This window comes from Macrotis lagotis, chromosome 7 (assembly GCF_037893015.1).
Source record: "Macrotis lagotis isolate mMagLag1 chromosome 7, bilby.v1.9.chrom.fasta, whole genome shotgun sequence".
In the NCBI taxonomy this organism is placed as follows: Eukaryota; Metazoa; Chordata; class Mammalia; order Peramelemorphia; family Peramelidae; genus Macrotis; species Macrotis lagotis.
In genome coordinates, this window is record NC_133664.1 from 163,436,921 (window position 1) to 163,460,091 (window position 23,171).

General features: G+C 31.8%; 1 protein-coding gene across 1 annotated transcript in view; it reads right to left on the reverse strand.

The window, feature by feature from the left end:
- The window catches only part of CACNA2D1 (calcium voltage-gated channel auxiliary subunit alpha2delta 1), a 157,839-nt gene that overhangs the window by 22,642 nt on the left and 112,026 nt on the right, over positions 1 to 23,171 (reverse strand). The window contains exons 18-31 of the mRNA XM_074195298.1: positions 21,484 to 21,560; positions 20,148 to 20,168; positions 19,398 to 19,458; positions 16,195 to 16,292; positions 10,314 to 10,401; positions 9,946 to 10,008; positions 8,950 to 9,053; positions 8,326 to 8,412; positions 7,178 to 7,245; positions 6,439 to 6,477; positions 4,222 to 4,293; positions 3,132 to 3,284; positions 2,923 to 2,975; positions 24 to 79 (exon numbers count right to left, since the gene is read on the reverse strand). Coding sequence (XP_074051399.1) covers positions 24 to 79; positions 2,923 to 2,975; positions 3,132 to 3,284; positions 4,222 to 4,293; positions 6,439 to 6,477; positions 7,178 to 7,245; positions 8,326 to 8,412; positions 8,950 to 9,053; positions 9,946 to 10,008; positions 10,314 to 10,401; positions 16,195 to 16,292; positions 19,398 to 19,458; positions 20,148 to 20,168; positions 21,484 to 21,560 — 1,040 coding nt within the window. The remainder of the gene's footprint in view (positions 1 to 23; positions 80 to 2,922; positions 2,976 to 3,131; positions 3,285 to 4,221; positions 4,294 to 6,438; positions 6,478 to 7,177; positions 7,246 to 8,325; positions 8,413 to 8,949; positions 9,054 to 9,945; positions 10,009 to 10,313; positions 10,402 to 16,194; positions 16,293 to 19,397; positions 19,459 to 20,147; positions 20,169 to 21,483; positions 21,561 to 23,171) is intronic.

Genomic DNA, 23,171 nt, shown 5'->3' on the forward strand with positions numbered 1-23,171 from the left:
ATATGATATAGATATTGACATACCTGCCTCAAGAAGCCGTGGAAAAGTCAGACTTAAAATCAACTGCTGTAGGATAGACCTGTATAATAAAAGAATGAACATTTTCAAAACAATAACAATTCCATTATATCTATTATTCAGATGTCTGTAGCCTTATTGGTATGAGTGTTCATTCAAGATAACAATATATTTATGCTTGTCCTTCTTGTACTACTCTTGTCCATGTCCTTTCTTTAAATTTACTTCAAAGAATTCCACTAAAATACAAGGGCAGTCTTTGCTTCTTCTTTATGTCCTTATCCTTTACTGTTGCCATGTAACCTGTACATTTTTTTAATTATACATTTTTAATGGCATCCACAATTCTTTGTTATAATGTTTTATAGCCTACTTCAGGAATCACTATCCATGTATCTGCTTTCTGGATGATATTCATTTTTACTTCTTATTACAAAGATCACCACAGATGCATGAAATTAAAAGATGCTTTCTCCTTGGAAAGAAAGCTATGGCAAATCCGGACAGCACACTAAAAAGAGAGACATCACCTTGCTAACTAAGGTTTATATAATCAAAGCTATGATTTTTCCAGTAGCAATGCATGACTGTGAGAATTGAACTACATACGAGAAAAGCCAAGAACCACAGAATCATCACTTTTGAATTGTGGTGCTGGAGACTTTTTAGAGTTCCATGGACAGCAGTGAGATTAAATCAATACTATAAGAAATTAAATAAATATTATTAAGTAAATAATATAAAATAAATAGTATAATAGTAAATAAATGCTATAAACATTAATAAAAAACAACAGTATAAGAAATTAATTCAGACTATTCAGTGGAAGGTCAAATACCAAAGTTGAAGCTTAAAATACTTTGACTACATAATGATAAGGTGGGGTTCATATTGGGAAAGATTGAAGATAAAAGGAAAAGGGGATGGCAGAGGATGAACTGGTTAGATGATGTCATGGAAATAACAAACATCAATTTTGACAGATTTTGAGAGATCTAAGGACAAAAGGGCTTGGTATGTTATGGTCCATGGATCCATGAAGAGTCAGACATGACTGAACAACCACAATAGTATAACGTCTAGTGTTCAATGTCATAATCACCAAAAGAATATTGTGGTTTGTACCCAAGGACATAATAGTTGTTTAATAAATATTTCTTGATTTAATAAGAGCTTAAGTTTGTCTGACTATTTTAATTTAAAGTTTTATGTTTTGACAAATTTTGTAATTCTACAGGTACTTTCATGACACAGAGACACTGTTTTATGAACATGCCTTTTAGAATTTTTATTGAAGAATTATTTTCATATGAATTTTAGAGAAATATGATCTATGAGTACTTATTAATAATATAACTAATTTGTGGTATCTACATCAATTAGAGATTAAATTCAAATTTATCATTCAACTGAAAAAATACATGCAGTAAATGCAAATTTACTTTGCTGGTATTTCTTATCTATTGCAATTTTTTAATCTTTGAAAATTTTAATGTTAATGATTTGTGATCATGATGCATCTTTGGAAGAATATAGGTGATTAGAAGATGAACTAGTTTTTATTTTAAGGAACAGTTTGGGATTATGGAAAGTATACCACATTTCCCTAATACCAGTCCTGGTCCTCAACTGGGTTTATTGTCCATATGTAGTGTCTATTATTCCAAGATTTTATGTTTATGCACTGATTTTAATTAGCTGCACAGTCAATTTGTTATACTAGTCTGGAAATTAGTATCCCTTATCTACTCATTTTTCTCTCTGAATTCTTAAGGTGAACTCTTTTCAGAAAAGCTAAATTCATTTAGAATCACTGTAATGTACTAGTGACTTGATAAAGTCATAGGTTGCCAACTGTAAACAGTTGAAAATCCTTCTATTTGAACGTGATGCTTCTTAGCCAGCATGATCATGGTATGATTTGACCACTCTATACCTAGTTTAAGAGTGATAATATCAGGTTGTTCAAAATGTTTTATTTGTTGTATATAGTAAGAATTTTTGTATCATCTTATCATAGTTTGAAGAGACCTTGTTAGAAGAGAACCAATATACCTAGTCACATTTTACTATATAGTAAATCAAATATAGTCAACAAAAAAAGCAGTGATGTGCAACTTTCTACTTTTAGTTGTGACTACCCTTTTAAATAGTTTCTATAAGCATTGTAGTAATTTGTAGAAATTGTTTCTTGTGCAGTCAAAATTATGGTTTATTATCAGTTTATTATCAGTTTATTATTAGTTTGTAGAACTGAAAAGGATTAGGCAAAATCTTGATTCTCTTTTGTGTTTTATTTAGAGTTGTCAGGGGCCTTTAAGCATTCTGAATCTTCTTGTCTTCAAGATAAAGAGACTAAGGACCAATAGGCTTAATGAAAAGTCACAAAAATAATTGCACTAGAATTTACAATGAAGGTCACTGACTCTAAATTCAGTGATTTTTATTTTTTTTAAAAAACTATGCCATGATGGGACTTTTTTTTTAACATAAATGTGATTATTTTATATGGTCATTTCAGTACTGTAAGCAGTTGAGGAAAAAAAATTCAAATATTGCACACAAAAGTTACATTTTGGAACTGTCCTTTACCAATCATAGAAAACTTTGTACACGTGATGGGAATGTAGATAGATGTAGAAAGTGTTGGGGTAGAAGGACAGAAATAAAACATGAATGAATCTAATAGAACAAACTGAGTACACTTCATTTGGGAAGGAGGAATATGTGCATTTTACTATAAGGAAAGTAGTTTCAGGGAATACCAGTTCTTGCCAGTGATTAGAAACAAAACCACAAATAATCATAGAATTATCATCATTAAAAACATTAAACATATTGCTATGCCATTATACCATTTTTTGTATTCTTAGTTGAAGTTTCCAAATAATAGTTTATACTTACCATGCAGCAGCTGTGGCCCACCAACCTATGTGCAAAATATCTGCTATGGATGGCTTAAGAAACAAATAGAAAGAAAGGATACTTGGTTAATCTAGGATCTCTCCAAGTTATTTAGTGACAGTGAAGATAAAACCTCCCAAAGTACTCTAGCTGCTTTTGATTGCACATACATATTTTAAGAATTTATTGACAATTTGACAGTTACTCACCACATATGATGAACGATTTCCTGCTCCTTGTTTTGGTGAACTACCAGGGTCACAAACAGATTGATAATCATAAGATTTATTAAAGGCATATACAGACACATTAATGAGGTGTCTCATCAAGCTTGGATCAATCTCTCCAAAGAATCTCCCAATCTAGTATAGAAGAAGGGTGAAATTAGGTTCAAACTACTTAGCCAAGAATAACATCTGAATCACTACCACTAAATGAAATAATAATAATTTAAAAGTCAAAGGAAACCAGAGAATTTTTCCTTTAAAGCAGTCAGTAGTTTTGACAAATTGGAATTGACTCTAACCTGAAAAAAAAAACAAACTAAAGCTGTTGTTTTCCCTTCTATTATTGCTAGCTATGTATCTTCAAAGCTTATTTCAATTGAACATAGCTAAAAATCATAAAAATGTAGAAAACTATTGAATTTCTATGTGTATTAAGTTAGGTATGCATCAAGATGAACATGATCTGTTAATTAAGAAGATAGTCTGGGGATTTCTTAATAGGTCTTTGATTAATTTAATTATGAAAATGTTCATTCTCAAAATTTTACTATGGTAACAATTATATTTCATGTCTACATATGGTGGAAATTATTGATATAATTTTATATGACTCTTTACAATAATGAAATTATATACCAATAAAACAAATTTAGATCAACCTATCAGTTTAAAAAAATTTCCATTTATCTCTATGAAGTTGTTATAAATCTAGTTGTTTCTGGGATAGATTTCAAATAAATAAATAGCAATTAAAAGTTGGAATTTGTATTTATTTCTTTTGTTTTTTTTATTTTAGGTTTTTTTTTTTTTGCAAGGCAATGGGGTTAAGTGGCTTGCCCAAGGCCACATGGCTAGGTAATTATTAAGTGTCTGAGACCGGATTTGAACCCAGGTACTCCTGATTCCAGGGCCGGTGCTTTATCCACTGTGCCACCTAGCCGCCCCATATTTATTTCTTAATTGAACAACTTTCTGTTCATTTATGAAAATCTTATTCAACTTTTAAAATTAGCATTTTAAATTTTAAATCATGAAGCAGTGGATTAGTATATCAATCTTTGACAATACATACCTGGTTAGTATCTTCATCATGATTTGACATTAAAAGGAATCCACCATCATCTAGAATTACACAATCCATTACCTACAAAAATACAACCCAATGGTGAAGTTTTATAAATGCTCTGAACCTTGATGCAATTATTTTAATAAATCAAAAAGATAAAGACAATAGAAACAGAAAGAAAATCCCAACTGACCATCTTTTCTCATTATTTCAAGTGATTCTGATTAATGGGAAAAAAATTGCTAATATGCAGGGAATTCTAGTATTGGAAGGGACTACAAGATATTGTCTAGTCCATTCCCTGGCATTCTGGAAAATAAGTTTATATCTACAAATAGATGAGAGTTTGAATCATAGAGTCTCAAAGTTGAAAAGGATCCCAGAAGTTTAGTCTCTAGTTGAACAGGAAACCCTTTTGCCATATTTTTAACAAATAGTCATCCAAAATCCACTTCATTGCTAATAGTGATAATACCTCTCAAGGTTTCCCATTCTGCTTTGAGATGAATTTTATGATTTTGTTTCCAAATAAATTTTATTTTAACTTACATGGGCAAGTGTTTGAATACATAACAATAGTCATTTAACTTTGATTCTTCCTTTCATGCTTCTTTGCTACATGCATCATTACCTTTTCCTTTCCATTAATTATAATTTCCTTTTAGATTCTCAGCACTCTCCCTTGGGGCTCTCATCAATTGCAAAAGATTCAACCTAAAGATGACTCTTAAATATATAGGGTGCTATGCTCTTTCTCATGAATAAACACTACCACTGTAAACTACTCACTAGACCCTTAAAATCAACATGTACAAAATGCAGTGCATTATCTTTTGCCCTCTTCCAAACTTTTCCTTTTCTGTTGCTGGTTTCTTGAGTTTATCCTCTAGTTAATTCCCTTATCAAACTAGTTATATGGTCCTACTGATCCTAATTTCTTAAAGTCTCCACTTTCATACATTCTTCTATAATGTACACTTGCATCACTTCTAAACTAGACTATTGCAAAAAGCTCTTAACTGATCTCACTTTATCTATCCTTATTTTTTGGTTCTCTGATTATAAGATAATTAGAATAGTTTTTCTTGTGAATGATAATACATCCCATTACCCTATTTGTGATTTTAAAAAATTTACATCATTTACAATTTTTAAATTTATCTTTGAAAAAATTTGATGCTACTCTTTTTAAACATGTTGTTTTTCCTTTCTTGTATTTCACATGTTCTTACTTTATGTTACTTACTGTTCTGAAGTCCATTCCTTTAGTCTAAACCTGCAATTAAATAGTCTTAACAAGATAGTGAGTGACCATCATCACTCCCTTATTCATTCATTTGTTTATTTATTTTGGATGCCCATTATCTGCTAATCCTGGGTTCTCTTCCCTACCTTGGTTCCATTGGCCATGTCATGGTTCTCGTTCTTCCCTCTAGGAATACTTTTTATTAGTTCTTTTTGCTGGTCTATCACTTTCTTGACCTTCCCAAATATGGTGTCCTCCAAGACTGGCTCTCTCTGTCTTTTTGAGACCATTCCTTCCCATGATTTCAGTGATCACAAATGACTCCCAAAATTGTATGCTTAACCTTATCTATCATTTAAGGACTAATTCACCATCAAAACTAGATGAGCCATTGGTTTCTCAAATGCAACAGGTGCAAAATAAAACTTCTTATCTTGCCCATTTCTACAATGTTCCCCTTCTTAAAACTTGTCTATTTTTTCTTGAGATTATCACTATCTAATATGATAAACTTCTTTCAACTATGATAACTGATATGATCTAGACAGGTACAGTTTCATGCAAATCTAAAAATTACTTACATTTGTTTTTCTGCAAAATACATTGGGGTAGTTTTGAAGGGAAGGAGAGTGATCTCTGAAAGATTCATTTCAATTCTGAGGATATCTTTTTTTATTCTCAAGTTAGGATTTGAAATTTGGCTTTAGTTAAAATGTTTTAATATATACTAAGTTAATAAAGAAGTTTAAAGGCAAGATGGAAATTGTATTTATTAAATTTACTTAAGAGATGAGTTAAGATTGTTTTCATTAATAGTTACAAGAAAAAAAAAAACAACTTTCAACCCTGCTGAGTTTAAAGATTCACAGAAAAATCTGACTTTAATGGCTTTGTCCCATGAGTAATAAATCTATCTTAAAGAAGATGGATACAATGGTTATATGGTTTGAAAATATTATTTTCAAAAGTATTCTTACATCACTATTTCTTTTGCAATCACAAACTGGACCAGCACACTGAAAAAGAGAAATATTATTAATACCATATCATTTCATACCAGTTTTTAAAAGTTTTTTCACCAATAATAGTATATTACAGTAAGCAATTATGTTAATCTAAATGAATCTGAGCTCTTTAGGACAAAACCAAAAAAGAAAAGGCAAATTAGAAAGTCTTAAAGTTGTCCTGTCTAATGAGGGTTATAAGACTATATAGTTCTATATTTTAATAATGAAAGCATATAGGTTTAATAAACATCAATAGATAAGGTCAGAGACAACTAGATTGCATAATGGATAGTGTGGCATGTCTGATGTCAGGAAGACCTGAGTCCAAATCTGGCTTCAGATGCCTAGTTGTGCCACCCTGAGCAAGTCTTTAACTTAATTTGCCTCAGTTTTATCATCTAGAAAAGGAATTGGAGAAGGAAATGGCAAATCCTTCCAGTATCTTTGCCAGGGAAAACATCAAATGTAGTCAGGAAGTATCAGACATATCTGGAGTGAACAACAACTAACTAAGGTCAAGGATATTCTAGAAGATGTTATTACCACAGGGAAATTAAATTTTATTTTTTTCTATGAATCATGTGTCTCATTAAAGATTCTAACAACTAGAGAGAAAAATCTTAGTTATTGATTATGAACTAATCAATTTCTATGTTATTGTAAGATTGATAAGCCTCCCATTATAACATTAAACAAATCATCTTCTTACCGGATCCCTTATTGAGGCCTTGGTGAAATTCTCTATCCAGGTGCCAACATCTATTTTTATTCCAACAACTGAAAAATTATAAACATATGTCCACACATCAATTTAGAGATTTTCCCTGTATCCTATTTTTCCTAATTTTGTTCTAATTTTAAAAAATGAAAGAGGTAAATTAAAACATTTTATCTTTCCCAATTCATTATCATTCTGAAAATTTCTGTTAGATAACAAATAAGGAGATCAAAATTAAGGTGATTCTCTGGAATCTTCATTTTACTTTGATTTAAGAGGACTAATGTACTTTGGAGTCAACACCTGGTTTCAAATTTTCCCTCTAACTTATGCTCATGTTCCTTAGAAGTTCTCTAAGGCAGGAAGTCATAGAAGAATTGGTAATTTGCATTGGTGGTTATATTTTCCACATTAAGAATTGCCCCCTCCCCCCCAAAAAAATTACATGGTAGCTCTCTCTTCCTCTCCCAAAGAAGAGACATTTTTTTTTATTGATTTGGTTCATTATATCAATGGAAAATGTTACATTTGTGTTATTTATTATTTAGTACAGTCAATTAAGAACATTCAAAAACAATGAAAACTCATTTATTTTCAAGAATAATCTGGACTAGATAACCACCAGTCTGGTGTGATTTTATAGTCAATGCAAGACTATAAAGAGACATTACCTATAATTTCTACTTGTCTTTTCCACTGACAAGGAAATAATTGGAATTTCATAATTAGAGATTAAGTGATTATTCTAAGTCAAAGTAACAGATTAATTGTAGAAGCTTATTAGATCATCTCCTGAAAACAGTTTAATAGATAGAAGAGAATTTTTAGAGGAAAAAATATCAGGGCTTATACTAGGTACCAATTGGGGCAGATTATCACAGGATACCGAAATGGGAGCCTGAGAACAAAGTAAAATTTTGTTTTCTTTGCCATTTCATGTATGATGTACCATAAATGAAAGGGTGACCTTTTAAAGAGCAACGATCTCATAATACTTTCCATCTAGGAAATTTAATTAAATATATGTAGGCTTTGTGATGACCTACCCATTCACACTGGACAGAGAATTACCAATTATAATTTTATTTCCCATTTAACTTCAGTGATACTATGAAAATTTAAAATAGGTTTAGTCTTACCTGCAGGTTTGAGAAGTTTTCCATCAATGTATATCTCCACAGCCTTGCTTACCATAATCCCTGATTCATAGGAACTTGATCCACTTTCTAAAGTCAAAGGATTGTGGTACAGGGGAAAAAAAATCATTTTAACATGGCCAATTGTGAGACTGGTAGATAAATTTAAATGTCCTTATATATTCAGTGAATAGTTATAATTTTTTATAGATATTTAATTCAATACACATAGAAGTAATATGTCTTCAACAAGTAAATTTGCTCAATTCATCTTGAGACCAGAATGATACTGTTTTATTGCTTACAGAGACAGATAATAATGTAAATGCCAGGTTTGTCCTTCACCTTGTTAACAAAAGTATCAGTTAACTATTCACTATATTTACCTCTTCAGAAATCCTTCAAATGGAATATTTTGTGATATCAGTCCACATGGTACACAGCTATGGAGAGTACAGGTCTTGAAGGAATTGAGAAAATTAGGGTTTATCCCCAGCTCTGATACATATTACATATGTGTGATAGTTGGACAAGCCACTTAGCCTTTCTGTACTTCAGTTTTCTCATCTGTAAAGGTATGGGGCACCAGATAATCTCTGCCTATGCTTATTCTTATCCATAACTTACTGTTAAAGTAGGGAGCAGTGAAAATATAGTTGTCATTATCCAGACTCCGTTTGTAGAAACTATCTTCATATGTTTCTGGATTTTCTTGCCAATCTTCTCCAGCCCTAAAGAGGAAAAAAAAAAACCCTGCCTTAATAACATTTTTTTTTTGCTTCTCTCTTTCACTTAGGCTGCAAGTGTAGGGGCTTCTCATTGACCCAATTCTGCTCTATTCTGTAGGAAAGCATTGACCTGCCCCATTTCTGTCCTGGTTGGTTTATCCATTCTCTGGGGTTTATGATAATGCCACATATAGTAGAAGACCTGACTGGTCTATCCCACTGTAGCTCAGAACTCAAGCGATCCACTTACTGGTAGAATTATAGAAATGAATCACCTTTTCTGACCACTTTAACTATTTAATCTACTTTATACAACCTTCAATCTGCTTATACACAGAGAAAAAGAGAGCCCCATCTATTGCATTCTTATTGAATAGTAGTAGACGGCTAGGTGGTGCAGTGGATAGAACTCCAGGTAGGGAGTTAGAAAGTCTTGAGTTCAAATCTGGTCACAGACACTTATTAACTGTGTGACCCTGGCCAAGTCACTTAATCCTCATCTGTAAAATGAATTGAAGAAGGAAATGGCAAACCACTCCAAGCATCTTTGCCAAGAAAACTCCAAATGGGGTCATGGAAAGTTAACCACAATTTTAAGAATTAAACAATGATGCGCCAATTTCTACTCAACTGTGATAATTGATATAACCTAGACATGCACAGTCTCCATGTAAAACTAGTTTCAAGTTGTTTCAACACAAGAATAAATTTCACTCAGGAAATATAAACACTTCTAGAAATGATCTTAGCATTGTATATTCCCAGAAAGAGAAGTTAATTTGATAACAGCAGTTTTAGGAAATGATAGTCTGCTATTGAAATATTTCAATAATATTTGTCATATGCTTAGCGCCTTTCTCATTATTTCATTATAAAAGATAACATACTGACTTACTCTTTGGGGTATACTCTAGTAATTCCACCATCGGTCACAACAAAACGAGCTTTTACTCCCTTGCTACAATTAAAGACAGGGGAAAAAAGAGAATTGAGAGAGAATTATACATTTAACAGAATTCTGCTTAGTATAGCTGTGTGTATATATGTGCATTTACTTTATTTAACACAGAAAATGGATTGGATCTGTTTAAGCATCCACAAATGTTAAATAAATGCCTGTTGTTGCTTCTGTTTTTCTTGGACACACAGCATCTCAAAAAGTCCAGTCCTAAAAATTTATATGGCTTTACTGCCAAGAATTTCATAGCAAAAGTCCAGAAGTGAAGAATGAAATTTTATATAAAAAGAAAAAAAAATACTTACAGGTTTTTCTGCTTACTCCAGTGATTTTGGACAAGCTCATTTGTAAAACCAGCATCCAGCAATACTCTATTGATCATATCCACATTACCTAACAAAAATATGCATAATTCATCTAAGAAGACTTGATTTTGAATTGTGCTATTTACATCACACAGTGTCTTCTATAAAAATCAATTAAGGGACACCATATAACTATGATTTATTTTAAATAGCATTTTACATATTGCTATTTTTTAGTATTTTTTTAAAATTATGAGCATTTTTCATTATTGTGTATCATTTTCAAAAAAGCACTTTTTAAAAAGTGAATAATGCTATTGTTTATGTTATATGTAATATCTACTTATTATACCATCTACTTCTTTATCTGTTTATAGAATTGTTTATAAAAATGTTTTGATGTCATTGTAAAAGAGCAAAAATTTAAAAATAAGCATACTATAAACAAGTTCATGTATAATACATCTAAAACTATAACTTGTTTGTTAATTTGAAGAATGTATGGTTCAGTGTTGTTGTTCAGTTATTTTTCACTCTTGTCTAACCCTGTGACCCCAGTTGAGGTTTTTCTTAACAAAGTTATTAGAGAGATTTGTCACTTTTTTTCCTCAAGATCATTTTATAGATGAGGGACTGAGGCAAACAGGGTTAAGTGAATTGAGTTATAAATTGTCTGAGGCTTGATTTGAACTCCGGAAAATTAGTCTTCTTGACTCCCAGAAACAAAGTATGACTAAGTAGACAGGTAATAAAGAAATCACAGATCTATCAAAGTATTGACAAATCACTTTATTATTTTTTCTACTGAGTCAAATACTTTAAAAAATATTTAAAATCAATGGACAATGATATCCAAAGCATGACCAGTAAGTCAAAAAAACAACCAAAAAATGCAAGTTATATTATTCAGGAATTTATTCATTATCTGCTCACTTTCCCAATAGATTTTCTGTCACATTCCTCCCCCCCTTTCTCTTTTTTGTTTTATACTACAATGTTAAATTTCAATGCAGATAAGAATTCTTGACACATACAAATGTTCTTTTTAGTTTGGCTATTTCTCTTTGTGTGGGCATTGGAGGTGGATTATATACACAAACAAAAGCAAAAACAACATCCAAAAAAAAAAACCACCTAACTAATCAAATTCAGAATGCCCCATTGAAGAAGGAAGGGAAAAAGTAATTGCTTATGTATGCTTTATTATCTTTTTTATTCAGTTATAACTGAACCATAAGCAGCAGTTATTTTACCCAGGGTTAAATGATCTATACCACTGAAACTCGATAATATCACTTATGAAATTGTCAACGGATCAGAAGATTGAGAATTCAAATGGACTTTAGAAGACATTAAGTCTAATCCCCTCATATTACAGATGAGAAAATAATCCTAGAGTGAATAAGTAATTTGTAAACCATATTAGAATATAATATTGAATGGGTAGCAAGTGACTAAATAATTTGATCAATTCTCCAATGTATTGTGCATAGACTCTCCTCCTAAATTGAATATTCCTTCGTGTTCATTTTAGACAAGGAACTGAGGCCATATTTGCAGAGATTTTTTTTCTATCATCTACTCTCCTCAGTAGAGAAATGATCTGAATCTGACTACTGAAAGTCAAATTTTAAAGCAATAATTTTTATTGATTGTCATAAAGGCATTTTTGGTATAGTGTTTCCTTCAGAAGATTAAATTTAATCTGATATTTGCCAACACTTCTGCCACTCAAGAAATCCTTTTCACTTTATGGAAGACTCTATTTGGAAAATCATTGATAATTTATGTTGCAAATAAATTTATCAATAATTTAGCAGCTTGTCTTTGTTTTAATTATTCTACAGGCCTATAGTTTTTCAGTCACTATATAGTACTTAATGTGACCACTGCAGTGGCTAACTCACACCCACACTTAGAGACTGTTAGCCTTAAGTGTTATTTATTGAAACTTTCCTCATCATTTCTCATAAATAATAAAATTTTTACACTGGTTCTGGGAATTGAGTCATTCTTTAAGTCATTCATTCTGAACCATAAATATCTGATATAGTAATTATGAAGACATTTTCATAGGTCAATAAATTAGCTTTAATAATAAATAAGTCTTGTGAGAATTCTACATCCACTGATAAGCTTATTCTTGTAAAGCGATTTAATATAGCAAAATAAAATTTTACTGCAATTCCTTTTTAAAAAAATTCTTACTCATCTACTTTTGGTTGACTATGACTGACTATTATTGTTTTCAGTGATGACTTTTATTGTTGATCAGTAAGGTAAGACATTAATTACAAGAAAATATAGAAGATTGCCAGTATTGTCAATCACTATCGAAAACCTAATCTGTTTGAAAAAATGCAATCTATTATGTTATTTTTTTTTAAAACAATTACATGTGAATATTTTACTTGTCCTTATGGCCTGGTGACCATGACTGATTTTTATTTTATGCTTCTAAAATATCAGGATTGCATATTTTCCCAGAGAGAGAAGATTGGGTGAAAGCAATCTGGAGCAGGTAAAAGTGATGTGGGGTAAATGTCAACTGGCCCTCTTTGAGATTAAGTATCAAATTAGATTAAGGGTTTAAGGACCAAATCCCAGGCTTAAAACCACAGAGTTTATGTATCCCTATATGTAGAAAGAAACAAAAAGCGTAGCTTTATCTTGGAAGGACTTGAAAGTATTAGTTAGTGAAAGGAAGCCTTGCCTATATATAAATCAAAATATAGAAAAAAATTTTTCTGGGTACATATGGAAAAAAAAACTTTTTATAAGGTTGTTATTAACTATTAGGGATAAGAATTCTTTATATATAATTAATATGCCAAGTGAATGTGAACTAACTTTCATGTGAACAAGCTATGTGATTGCTTTCTTTAAAGTGTTTATGCCTATTGAAATATCAATACTTTTAATATAATAGATTATTTAAAAATGACTTATTTATAAATCATCTTGGGTAGCAAAATTTTTTTATGATTCATTGTTTCTACTGATATACTTTAAAAATATAGTGAGTCTGATTCTTACTTTTATTATGAATGAGTTTTGAAGTCTTTAGGAAACAGTGTAAGCTCCATAATAAACAGAACAAAATAGGATTTATTTATTTATTTATTTTTGAGTTCATGGCCTCAGAACTTATCAAGGTAGATTAACCATGGCAGTATAACTTTGGTTCAAGATTCCTAAATATTCCTGCTCTTTTTGGATTATAAGTTACTTTTCATGGATGTCTGGTGACTTTGTAGAAATTGAAACACTATATAAATTGAATTATTTTTGTCTTTCTGCTCTTAGAATAAAATGGAAGATTAGCAGCAATCTCCAGGATAAACTTCCTTTTTAGGTTTAAATTTAAGTATTGTGAGATGTTTATAGTAAAAGGTGAAAGGGGATATGGTTCTTCATTTCTTTAAATTTAACCATAATGCCAGGTTGTGACTGACTACAAAAAAAATTTTTTTCCCTCCAGAAGGGATAACATACTGCCCACTCTTTAAAACTAATATTTAGGATTACATCTCTGATATAAGCAAGATGAATGTGTAGTAAAATGCATGCTACCTGAGGGCATAAAATATCTCCCCTTTGCAATTGTATGCCTAGCCCCCTAACACTGTCTGTCACATAGAGAACATTTAATCAATATTTGATAATGATTTGCCGGAGGTTTGTATGCAACCATCACTAACCATCTCAGTCATCAGGTAGGATTTTCATTAAACTTTTTTCCTGCTATATTTCACTATAAAGGACTGAGAATATCATCATTACAAGAATTCTTTCCACCAATACAGGGTACAGATCATCTATTGCTTAATAAATATATCAGAGAGAATCAACAGAGCCTTAGCAAACTTAAATGACTTGCCCTTGACCACAGAGAAAGAAGGTATTCAAGACAATTTGAAATAAAGTAGAACTCTGTAATAGAGCACCTAGGTGACACAGGGAGTAGAATGTCAGGCCAGGAGTCAGGAAGACTCACCTTCATGAGTTCAAATCTGACCTCAAAACACTTAACTAGTTGTGTGAATCTGGGCAAGTCACTTAACCCCATTTACCTTAGTTTTCTCTTCCATAAAATGAGCTGGAGAAGGAAATGGAAAGTCATTCCAGTATTTTTGCCAAGAAAACACCAAATGGTCTCAGAAAGAGTCACACACAACTGAAATGTTGAACAACACAGCACTTCATACATTAGCAGGGGTTGACAGATATCAGCCAGAAGATCAAATTCTGCTCACTGCCTCCTTTTGTTTAACAGACTACAAATTACAGGTGTTTGGGGTGGTATTTAGTACTTGGGACATAACTTATGAGACCCCTATATTATAGAATGTTACTTCTCATTTACCTATTTATTTCTAGGAAGTAATTAATGGAACAAATGACCATACTTCTCAAAAAAAAAAACCTCAAATAAATTGGCATAGTAATGAATTAGTTAAAGAGGAAGGATCTTGGTTGTATGGGAGCAGTACTGCCACGCTTAAGGACGTGAACTATTTCATCTTACTTGAATTTGAAACCTCCTATATGTGTTGTCTTCCCAGTTAGAATGAAAGGTCTTTGAGAACTGGTTATACTTTTTTTATTAATATTCTGTGGGCTTAGCATAATATTCATGTTTGTTAAGTCACTTGTTTCCCACTGAAACTCTTTCCAATATTAAAAGGATGCTATATTGCTGTAATGCTGACCCTGGAATATTTTTGTACTCTTAGATATGTACTTAAGCCAAGTTTAAGTATCAGGAAGTATTACTCAGTATTCAATTCTGGAAGATGGGGTGGAGGAGACAAGGATCGGTGTTAAAAAGAATATTCTTATTTGGATTGAGGTTGCTTTATATTCACTCAGATGGTATGGATGAATTGTCTGTAAAGAACAAAATGCCCACAATGATGAGATCACAGATCCACAAATGTAGATTTATTACATTTTTGACCTTCCATTTTTTAAATTTACCTCTCCCTCTCATACAGCATTTTATTCTAACAGTTTATTTATAATTTTAAAAATTGCTTTAAAAAGAATTGTACATCTTAAGATTTTTTTCCAAGGAATAAAAGTGTTCATATCTCTTAGGAATTATGAAGTATAGCCTGTCATCTAAAGAGTCAATCCTCTCTGAAAGTGAAAACTGTATTGGTTTTAAACCAAAGTACCTATTTCTCTGAAACACAATGTTTGAAGGCAAATGATTATCCTCCAAATGCAAAATTACCAAAGCATATCTATTCAGACACATGTTCAATTGGGGTCAATAAAGTTAAAATCAGAGAAGATTCTTTATGGAGATCTTGTGGTGTGTGCTCTTTTCTCCTTTTCCACTGGTATTAAAACTAATTTTGAAACCTAATATTGGAAGGGGGGAAATGCAACCTGAAAACGTAAGCCTAAATCATACTACATCAGAATTGAAACTAATTCAGATAATTTGAGTTTTTCCAGTGATTTTAAAAATCTGGATCCAGTTAATTTTTTTTTATTCACTGAAAATACTATAAGCCCACAATTGGAAAAGTATCTTTTATCAAATTTCTCATTACGTTCCTTAAGAGTAAACAAAACTTGGGCGGCCAGGTGGCACAGTGGATAGAACACCGGCCCTGGAGTCCAGAGTACCTGAGTTCAAATTGGTCCTCAGACACTTAATAATTACCTAGCTGTATGGCCTTGGGCAAACCACTGAACTCCATTGTCTTGGGGGAAAAAAGAGTTCAACAAAACTTTGCTTTTTATATAGAACCATTAGAGAAATCAATAAATCAAAGATAAATATTATCACTTAATGGGATAATGCAAGAATTAAAATAATCTATCCCCCAGCCCCAAAACATATCTTGCAAAAGGCACAAACACTTACATGATGGGTTGTTTGGTGTTTTTCGATCGATAAACTCATTGAAGTTTAAGAGAAATTCAGTGTTGTTTTCTGATGGTTTTAAGTCATTACAGTATTCTCTGGGAAAAAAAGAAAAAAAACTTTGGGCTAGGTTTATTTAATCCTCAATACAAATGGTTATTCAATTACATATTTATTGGTAAAAACTTAGCCCCACAGATATCTGCATCTTTAAAAAAAAAAATCTTTCATTGACTTTACTACTCCTTCAAGCTAACACCACCTTTCCTCTTTCCTTTACTATCATATTTCTCAGATAGTGTTTTACACTTCAGACTGTATTTCTCTTCATTTACCCCAGTAGTCTGACTTCTATACCCTCTTCCTGTTGAAACCAATACTAGTTCACTTTTGCTTTCCTTACCCATTGGCCCTATACCAGTCTTCATCACTTCCCATCTTTCCCATCCTATCGGAGAAATAATATAGAATAGTGGGAAATAGGAGGCAGAGCAACTAATTGTTTTAAAAGTCTGGGTGTGTGACTTTAGACATCTCCAAAATGTGAGGCAACATTCAGTCCTTAATCTATAGGGTTCTTATAATTAAAGTGCCTTACATTTTAGAGATGAGAAAAATTTGAACATTTATTGATTATTCTACCTTTATATTCTCTTCAGCCTTGTTTTCAGTGACATTAAAGCAGTTACAGTTCTACTGTTAATCATTTCCCCCTTTATTGGCATTTTTCCCTTTTCTGATGCAATAAACTATCTTTAAGCCTTTGTTCTTAAGTTCTCTTCTTTCATACTCTCCTCTTTTCATACCATCATATGCTCTCATTGCTGTGATCATTTGATACAATTGGTTCACTAGTTGGCATCTCCAGTCCTATTGAGTTCCTATCTCATTATGTCTGCTCACTGAACATCACTAGATATATCTCACTGGTATCTCAATATCAATTTGCTCAAACTGCACAGAATTCCCAAAGTCCTACCCAATATACTAATTCCCCTGTCTCCCATGTACCGTAGTTCAAAATACAAAATAATCATTGATTCTTCTTTTTCTCCCACCTTTGACATTCAACCAAATCTTTCTTTCCAGTTTAAGTATTCAATAACAACATGAACTAAAAGAGATAATTTAACCCAGCCACTTCAGGTTACAGAGGGGGACAAATGAGATCCAGAGAGAGAGAGAATAACTAGCTCAAGTAATAGCTAGTAAGTTAAGAGAGCTAATTTGAACCTAGATTATTTGACTGCAAATTTAATTTTTTTTCAATACACAAATCTGAAATTTCTTTTACATACATCCTCTTTTTTGTATTACAAAGGCTACTATAGTAGTTTAAAACCTCATCAGGTATAATCAAAACTATTTTAAGTTTACTTACTAATACTGATGCTTATCTCAGTCTCCAGTCTCTGCTCTATGTCCTCCTTCATAAACTGCCAAATCAATCTTTGAAAACAAGTCTGACCATGCCAATTACTCTCCTATCCCCAGATCTCCAGCTCTTCAATGTTTATCAGATAAAGAAGAGAATATGGCATTTGAGAGCCTCTTCAACTTTGCAGGAACATAACTTTCTTTTACTTTTTTCTTTAAAAAATATTGCAATATTTCAATATTCTTATATTCTCATTTGCCCAATATATTCCTTTCCTTCCTTACTTCAGCAATCCATATTTTAGAACAAAAGATTGAAAATAAGCAAACAAAAATACACAATGCCACTTTGCTTACTCTCCTGTTTCCTAAGTTATGTATTATATTCATACAATTCTTTGCTCTTCTCTGCCCTTTCTAACTTTTGTGGTAACCTTCCTCAAGCTTAGAAAGATTTTGCCTTCCTTTTGTTTTTCTGGTTTCAGTCCTTCCTTTCCTTAAATATCTAGCTCAGGTGTCAACTTTTGCACAAAGCTTTCTCACATCTTCTCATGGAAAATTGAGTATTTAGTTTCAAAATCTCTCAGTACTTGAACTCTTTACTACTTCTCATTTTTAAGTTTCATCATAATGTTTGTGGATAGTAAGTTTGTGGGTCTTGATAGTAAGTGTCTTATTTTATCATTGTATCCATAATGCCTAGCACATTGACTTATACATAGGAAGCACTATAATCAATGTTTGCTGAATTTTATTTGTTCACTAAGGATACAAGGCTAAATACTTAGGCAATAATGGAAAATGTCATTGTACTATATTTAAGTTCTAAACTGTTGATGAATCTTCAGTGCTTCCAAAATTCATGTAGCATCAAAATGAGAGCTCAGATACATTTCAAATAACCCTAATTCAGATTTACATATGGAAATAAAATGATAGAGTACATCTGATCTTATTAAGTGAAATTTGAGAAATTCTGTTTCTACTTTCTTGAGCACCTTTCACTTTTTATTTTCATTATGTAAGGAGTGGATTAAATGAAATTTTGTTGAATAATAGATTAATAGTGATCAGGGTAGTTGATCTACAACTCTGCCTTAAAGGTGATAACATTTCAAGTCTTCATGAATATAGTCTATAAAAATGATTTTCACAGAAAAAGTGTTAGATTAAGATTCATAAGTTTTTGGTTTGAATTCAACCTCAGAAATTTAGAACTGTGATAATCCACAGGTTCTGCAACCTCTCTGAGTTTCAGTTTCCTTTTTTTGTGTTCAACAGAGGAAGTGATACTCTAGCTGCTTACTTTACAGGGTCATTGGGGTAACTGTTTTTTTTTTCATTCTCAGGTGGTACAAGTATGTTATTATAATAGTAGTTGTTGTTAGAATAGGAAAGAAGTGTGGTTGGGACTGTGTCTGAGTTTATGCATAAAAAGGAGGTAGATGTTATAGTATATAATGTAACAAGAATAAATCAGGGGGAAAAAGATTAATATATATATATATGTATAGCAAGCATCTATTTCCTACATGCTGTATAACTGCACAAAGTAAAATGGATTGCAGAATGAAATAGACGATTCTGTCTTTATTGGATTAGATTCTTCTTGGTCACTACTAACTTTAATTTATGTAGTGTTTGTGTTACCCAAGTACCTAAATACATTTTCTCTTTTGATACTTTGAAAAATAATTGCCCTTATAATTGAGTTAAATCAAGTATTTTTTAAAAATCCAATTTAAGCATATTATGATATTTGCTATGCATATAAATTTCTTATGTTATTTAATAATACTAAGTGTAAGACTGGGAAATCAACCCACCTTGGTGCTATAAAAGTATAACCAGATTCTTCAAAGTGTTCAGGTTTCAATGTTTCTGAATCTGCAGATATGAAATTTCAGTATTAGAAAAACCAAACTAAGCCCTGCCTAGAGTACCTGTCTAGAGAAGACGACACTTTAAAATTATTAGCTAGTAAGCAAAGTAAAATAGTGAAAGATTATTCTACTCACTCACCTTGTATTTTAACAACTTTAGTGATTACATTGGTCAGTTTCATAATACAAGGAAAAAAGTACTTATAATTTGAACAGAGTAAAAAATAATGGAGACATTCATATTTTAATATACTTGTGAATCTTAAGACTTTACCATTAAATAAACATCATACAGACAAGATCTCATAGAAGTGAAATCTATAAAAATGCAAGATCCATACTTTTTTAAAATGTCACAAATGTTTATCATTACTTTAGTTTCTTAAAAAGGTTTTCATGCACAAGCTATATTAACTGTGAATACATAATATCAATGACATGAACCACAGCATGGAGAATTATAAAATCCCACAGACTGGAAATAAATGACAATGTGAATGTAAAATGGGTCACTTAGGAAGATACAAGTATATCCCTTCCACCCCCTTTTATTACAACAAATATGCAATGTTCATGTGGGAAACTCTAACAAGTGAGGAGCACAGAGGAAAGTATCCAATAGGAATGAAGATAAAAGTGGAAAATTTTAACTGCACTAAACAGAAAGAAATTGAGCAACAAGAAGATACTTGCCCTTCACTTTGACTTTTTTTGCTGTGAAAATCCATCAGAAAGAGAAAGCCAGGAAACAAAAAAAAGAGGGTAAAGCAAAGGGGGTCACAAACAATATTTTATTCAATGAGTTTCTTGAATAAAAATATTGTGCATAGATCAAAGGTTCATTTATGTACAGCTGTAGTCTGGAAAAAAGACAAACATCTTTGAAGACTGGAAAGTATGTACTATCACTTATTACTAAAGTAACCTCTATGTACTGTGGCTATTTCAAGGGTCTGTTTTGCAGGTTATTAGATGCAAGTGCAGCACTAAGGAATATAATTCTATAAATAGAAGCATTTATTAATTATAAAATTCTATTAATTACTCCCCCCCTTCATCAAGTTGAGAAATAACTCATGCATCATTGCTGGTTGCTAAAAGACCATCATATCTAGTACCCATCAAGTGACTTTTTTAAGGTGCAGTTTTTTTCCATGTAATAGAATGGAGTACACAAAGCAGGAAAAGGCAAGACAGAATGGAATACTGACTAGAAAAGTGGTAGAAATTGGAGCTTATTTGTTAGGAATAATTTACAAGCAGTTTTAAAAAAAGTTTTCATGAACACACATTCTAGCAAGTTACTCTTCATACTTGAAAAAGGCTAAGGGGATATGATGGCCATTTTTACTTAATTTCAATGTAGCTAAAATCAAAACAAAATTTAAAAAATAATCACAGATGAGAATATAGTTAGCATAGGCACAAGTACCATTAATTAACACTAGTCTAAAAACTGCTTAAACAAAATCTTATGCAGTCGAATTATTGGAGATATTCATATATATATTATAATTTAGAAGACATGATAGCAAAACTTATCTTGCAAACCAAAGCCAAAGACCATTATTATTTTAACTATTCAAGCAAAGCATAAAATCTGAAGCACAATATTACCACTGCCAAATGCAAAAAGAAACCAAAAAAAAAACTTTGCTATGCTACTATGAGTAGAGTTTACATTAATATTTAGCATGTAAAACATTTAATGCCATAAGCAGACCCTTAAAATGACAGCAACAGAGGATACAGCAAGGCAATGATTCTATAAGCACATAGCAAGGTGGGAAAGGGTGGGAAGGGTTATCAGTGAAACTGGAATACCTGCTCATATTCTATCTATGTAGAATATTTCTTGTTCCTTGCATGTTTGGAATGGGTTAGAATCATTGCTATAGATTTGGTAATAACACCTACTGAAATGGATAAGCTTTCTGTATTCCATATGTATTCTATAAGCTAAATGTGATCCAAAATCTGATATTAGGAGATAATGATCAGACCCTGAAGTCTCTTTCACAGTACTTACATCTGGCCTGAGTTATTGTCTCTTCTATTTTGGCTTTTATATAGTAAAAACTGTAGGTTGGTAATACCAAGGCCAAACTGCAATAGAAACAAGAGAAGCATAAACAAAAGAAAAACAAAACAAAGAGACACAGTGGACTGAGTGGAGAATCCAAAGATCTGCTACCACTCCTTCCTGGTTGGAGTAAAGATTAAACATTCATTCAACAAGCATTTATTAAACACCTATACTGGGTATACAAAGACAAAAATGAACTAGTTCCTTCCCTCAAGGACATTATTCTGTGAACATTAAGGACTTTGACAAGAAAACTGGAGATAAAAACTACAAGAGTATTTAGCATATATAATATTTAATTCATTTTTCTCTTTTGCCACCAATCACACCAGTCTGACAAAGGGATGTTAGTGGGATTGGAGTAAACTTTACTTATTAAAAAATCTTATTTTAATTGATATTTCCATTTAAAATATTGAATTAAAAAAGTCAGGATATGATAAGTTTACATTCTATGCCATTACTGAATTTAATTTTAAGGTATCTTGGTTTTTAACGGTCAGAAAGATTTCATTCATAGGGTTTTTTCCCCCATAAAAAGGAGAAGTAGCTTACCACTCGACCAAAATATTTTTCCATAATTTTCTCAGGCTGTGTATTAATAAAATAATAGCTCAAAAGCCTTTTTTTTTCCAAAAGCCTTTCTCACTAAAATGTTACCTATCAAGGGACTTCAAAGAGCTACCTTTTTTTTTTTTTCAAATCACAGTAAGAATAGACATATTTGGACTACTGGTTTAGTTTGTTGCCAAGGATGGTACTAGCACATTGATTGCTTTGAGTGTAGGATAGCCTAGAGAGTCCATGGGGATAACTGTGACTTTGAGACTTTGAGGATTTGCTGAGATGACAGATTTCTTTAGGACTGTTTTCCTTAGTGAACTTTAGAAAGTCTTTTGACTTGATCTGTTTGGGCAGCTCATTAATTTTTGTGAGCTTCAGTTTTCTCATAGAAAGTGAGGATAAAACTAAATTACCTATCTCACAGGTTTATTTAATCAAAGTGCTTTTCAAAATAAAAGACAATGTGAGTGTAAACAATTGTTATACTGTATGTAAGAACTATGGTTCACATAATCTTCCATTGGATATTGAAGCTCAGTCCACAATTGGTTCCCTATAGAAGCAGGGGCTATATAGATAAGAAATATACCAAATCCTAAACACTATTACTGGTTAAAAAGCAAAAACAACAGCATCAGAAAAACCTTTTGAGTCAACCAATTACTTAATGAGTATTTTTAAGTACTTATTATGTGTCAGACACTATAAGCTTAATATTGAGTATATAAAGACAAAGATAGGCCTTTCTCTCAAGAAGGTCACATTAACATGAGGAAAACAACGCAGCTCAATATTGTCTTATTGATTTTAATTGACAATATCTTGGGATTTTCCCCCAATATTTGAATGTTATACAATTTTTAAATGCACATTTATACAGTTGGTTCTCCTGCTGCCTCTGTTGGTTAATTTTTGTTGACTATGCCTGCTAACCCCCCAAATTGCAACATGATATGAATTTTAGTTTTTCTGAGTAAAGTGGACAGAAACTGTATGTCAGAAAACAAGGTGGGTTCCTCCAAAAACAACCAATTTGAAGGAGAATTAAATGAAGTTCCTCTCAAATG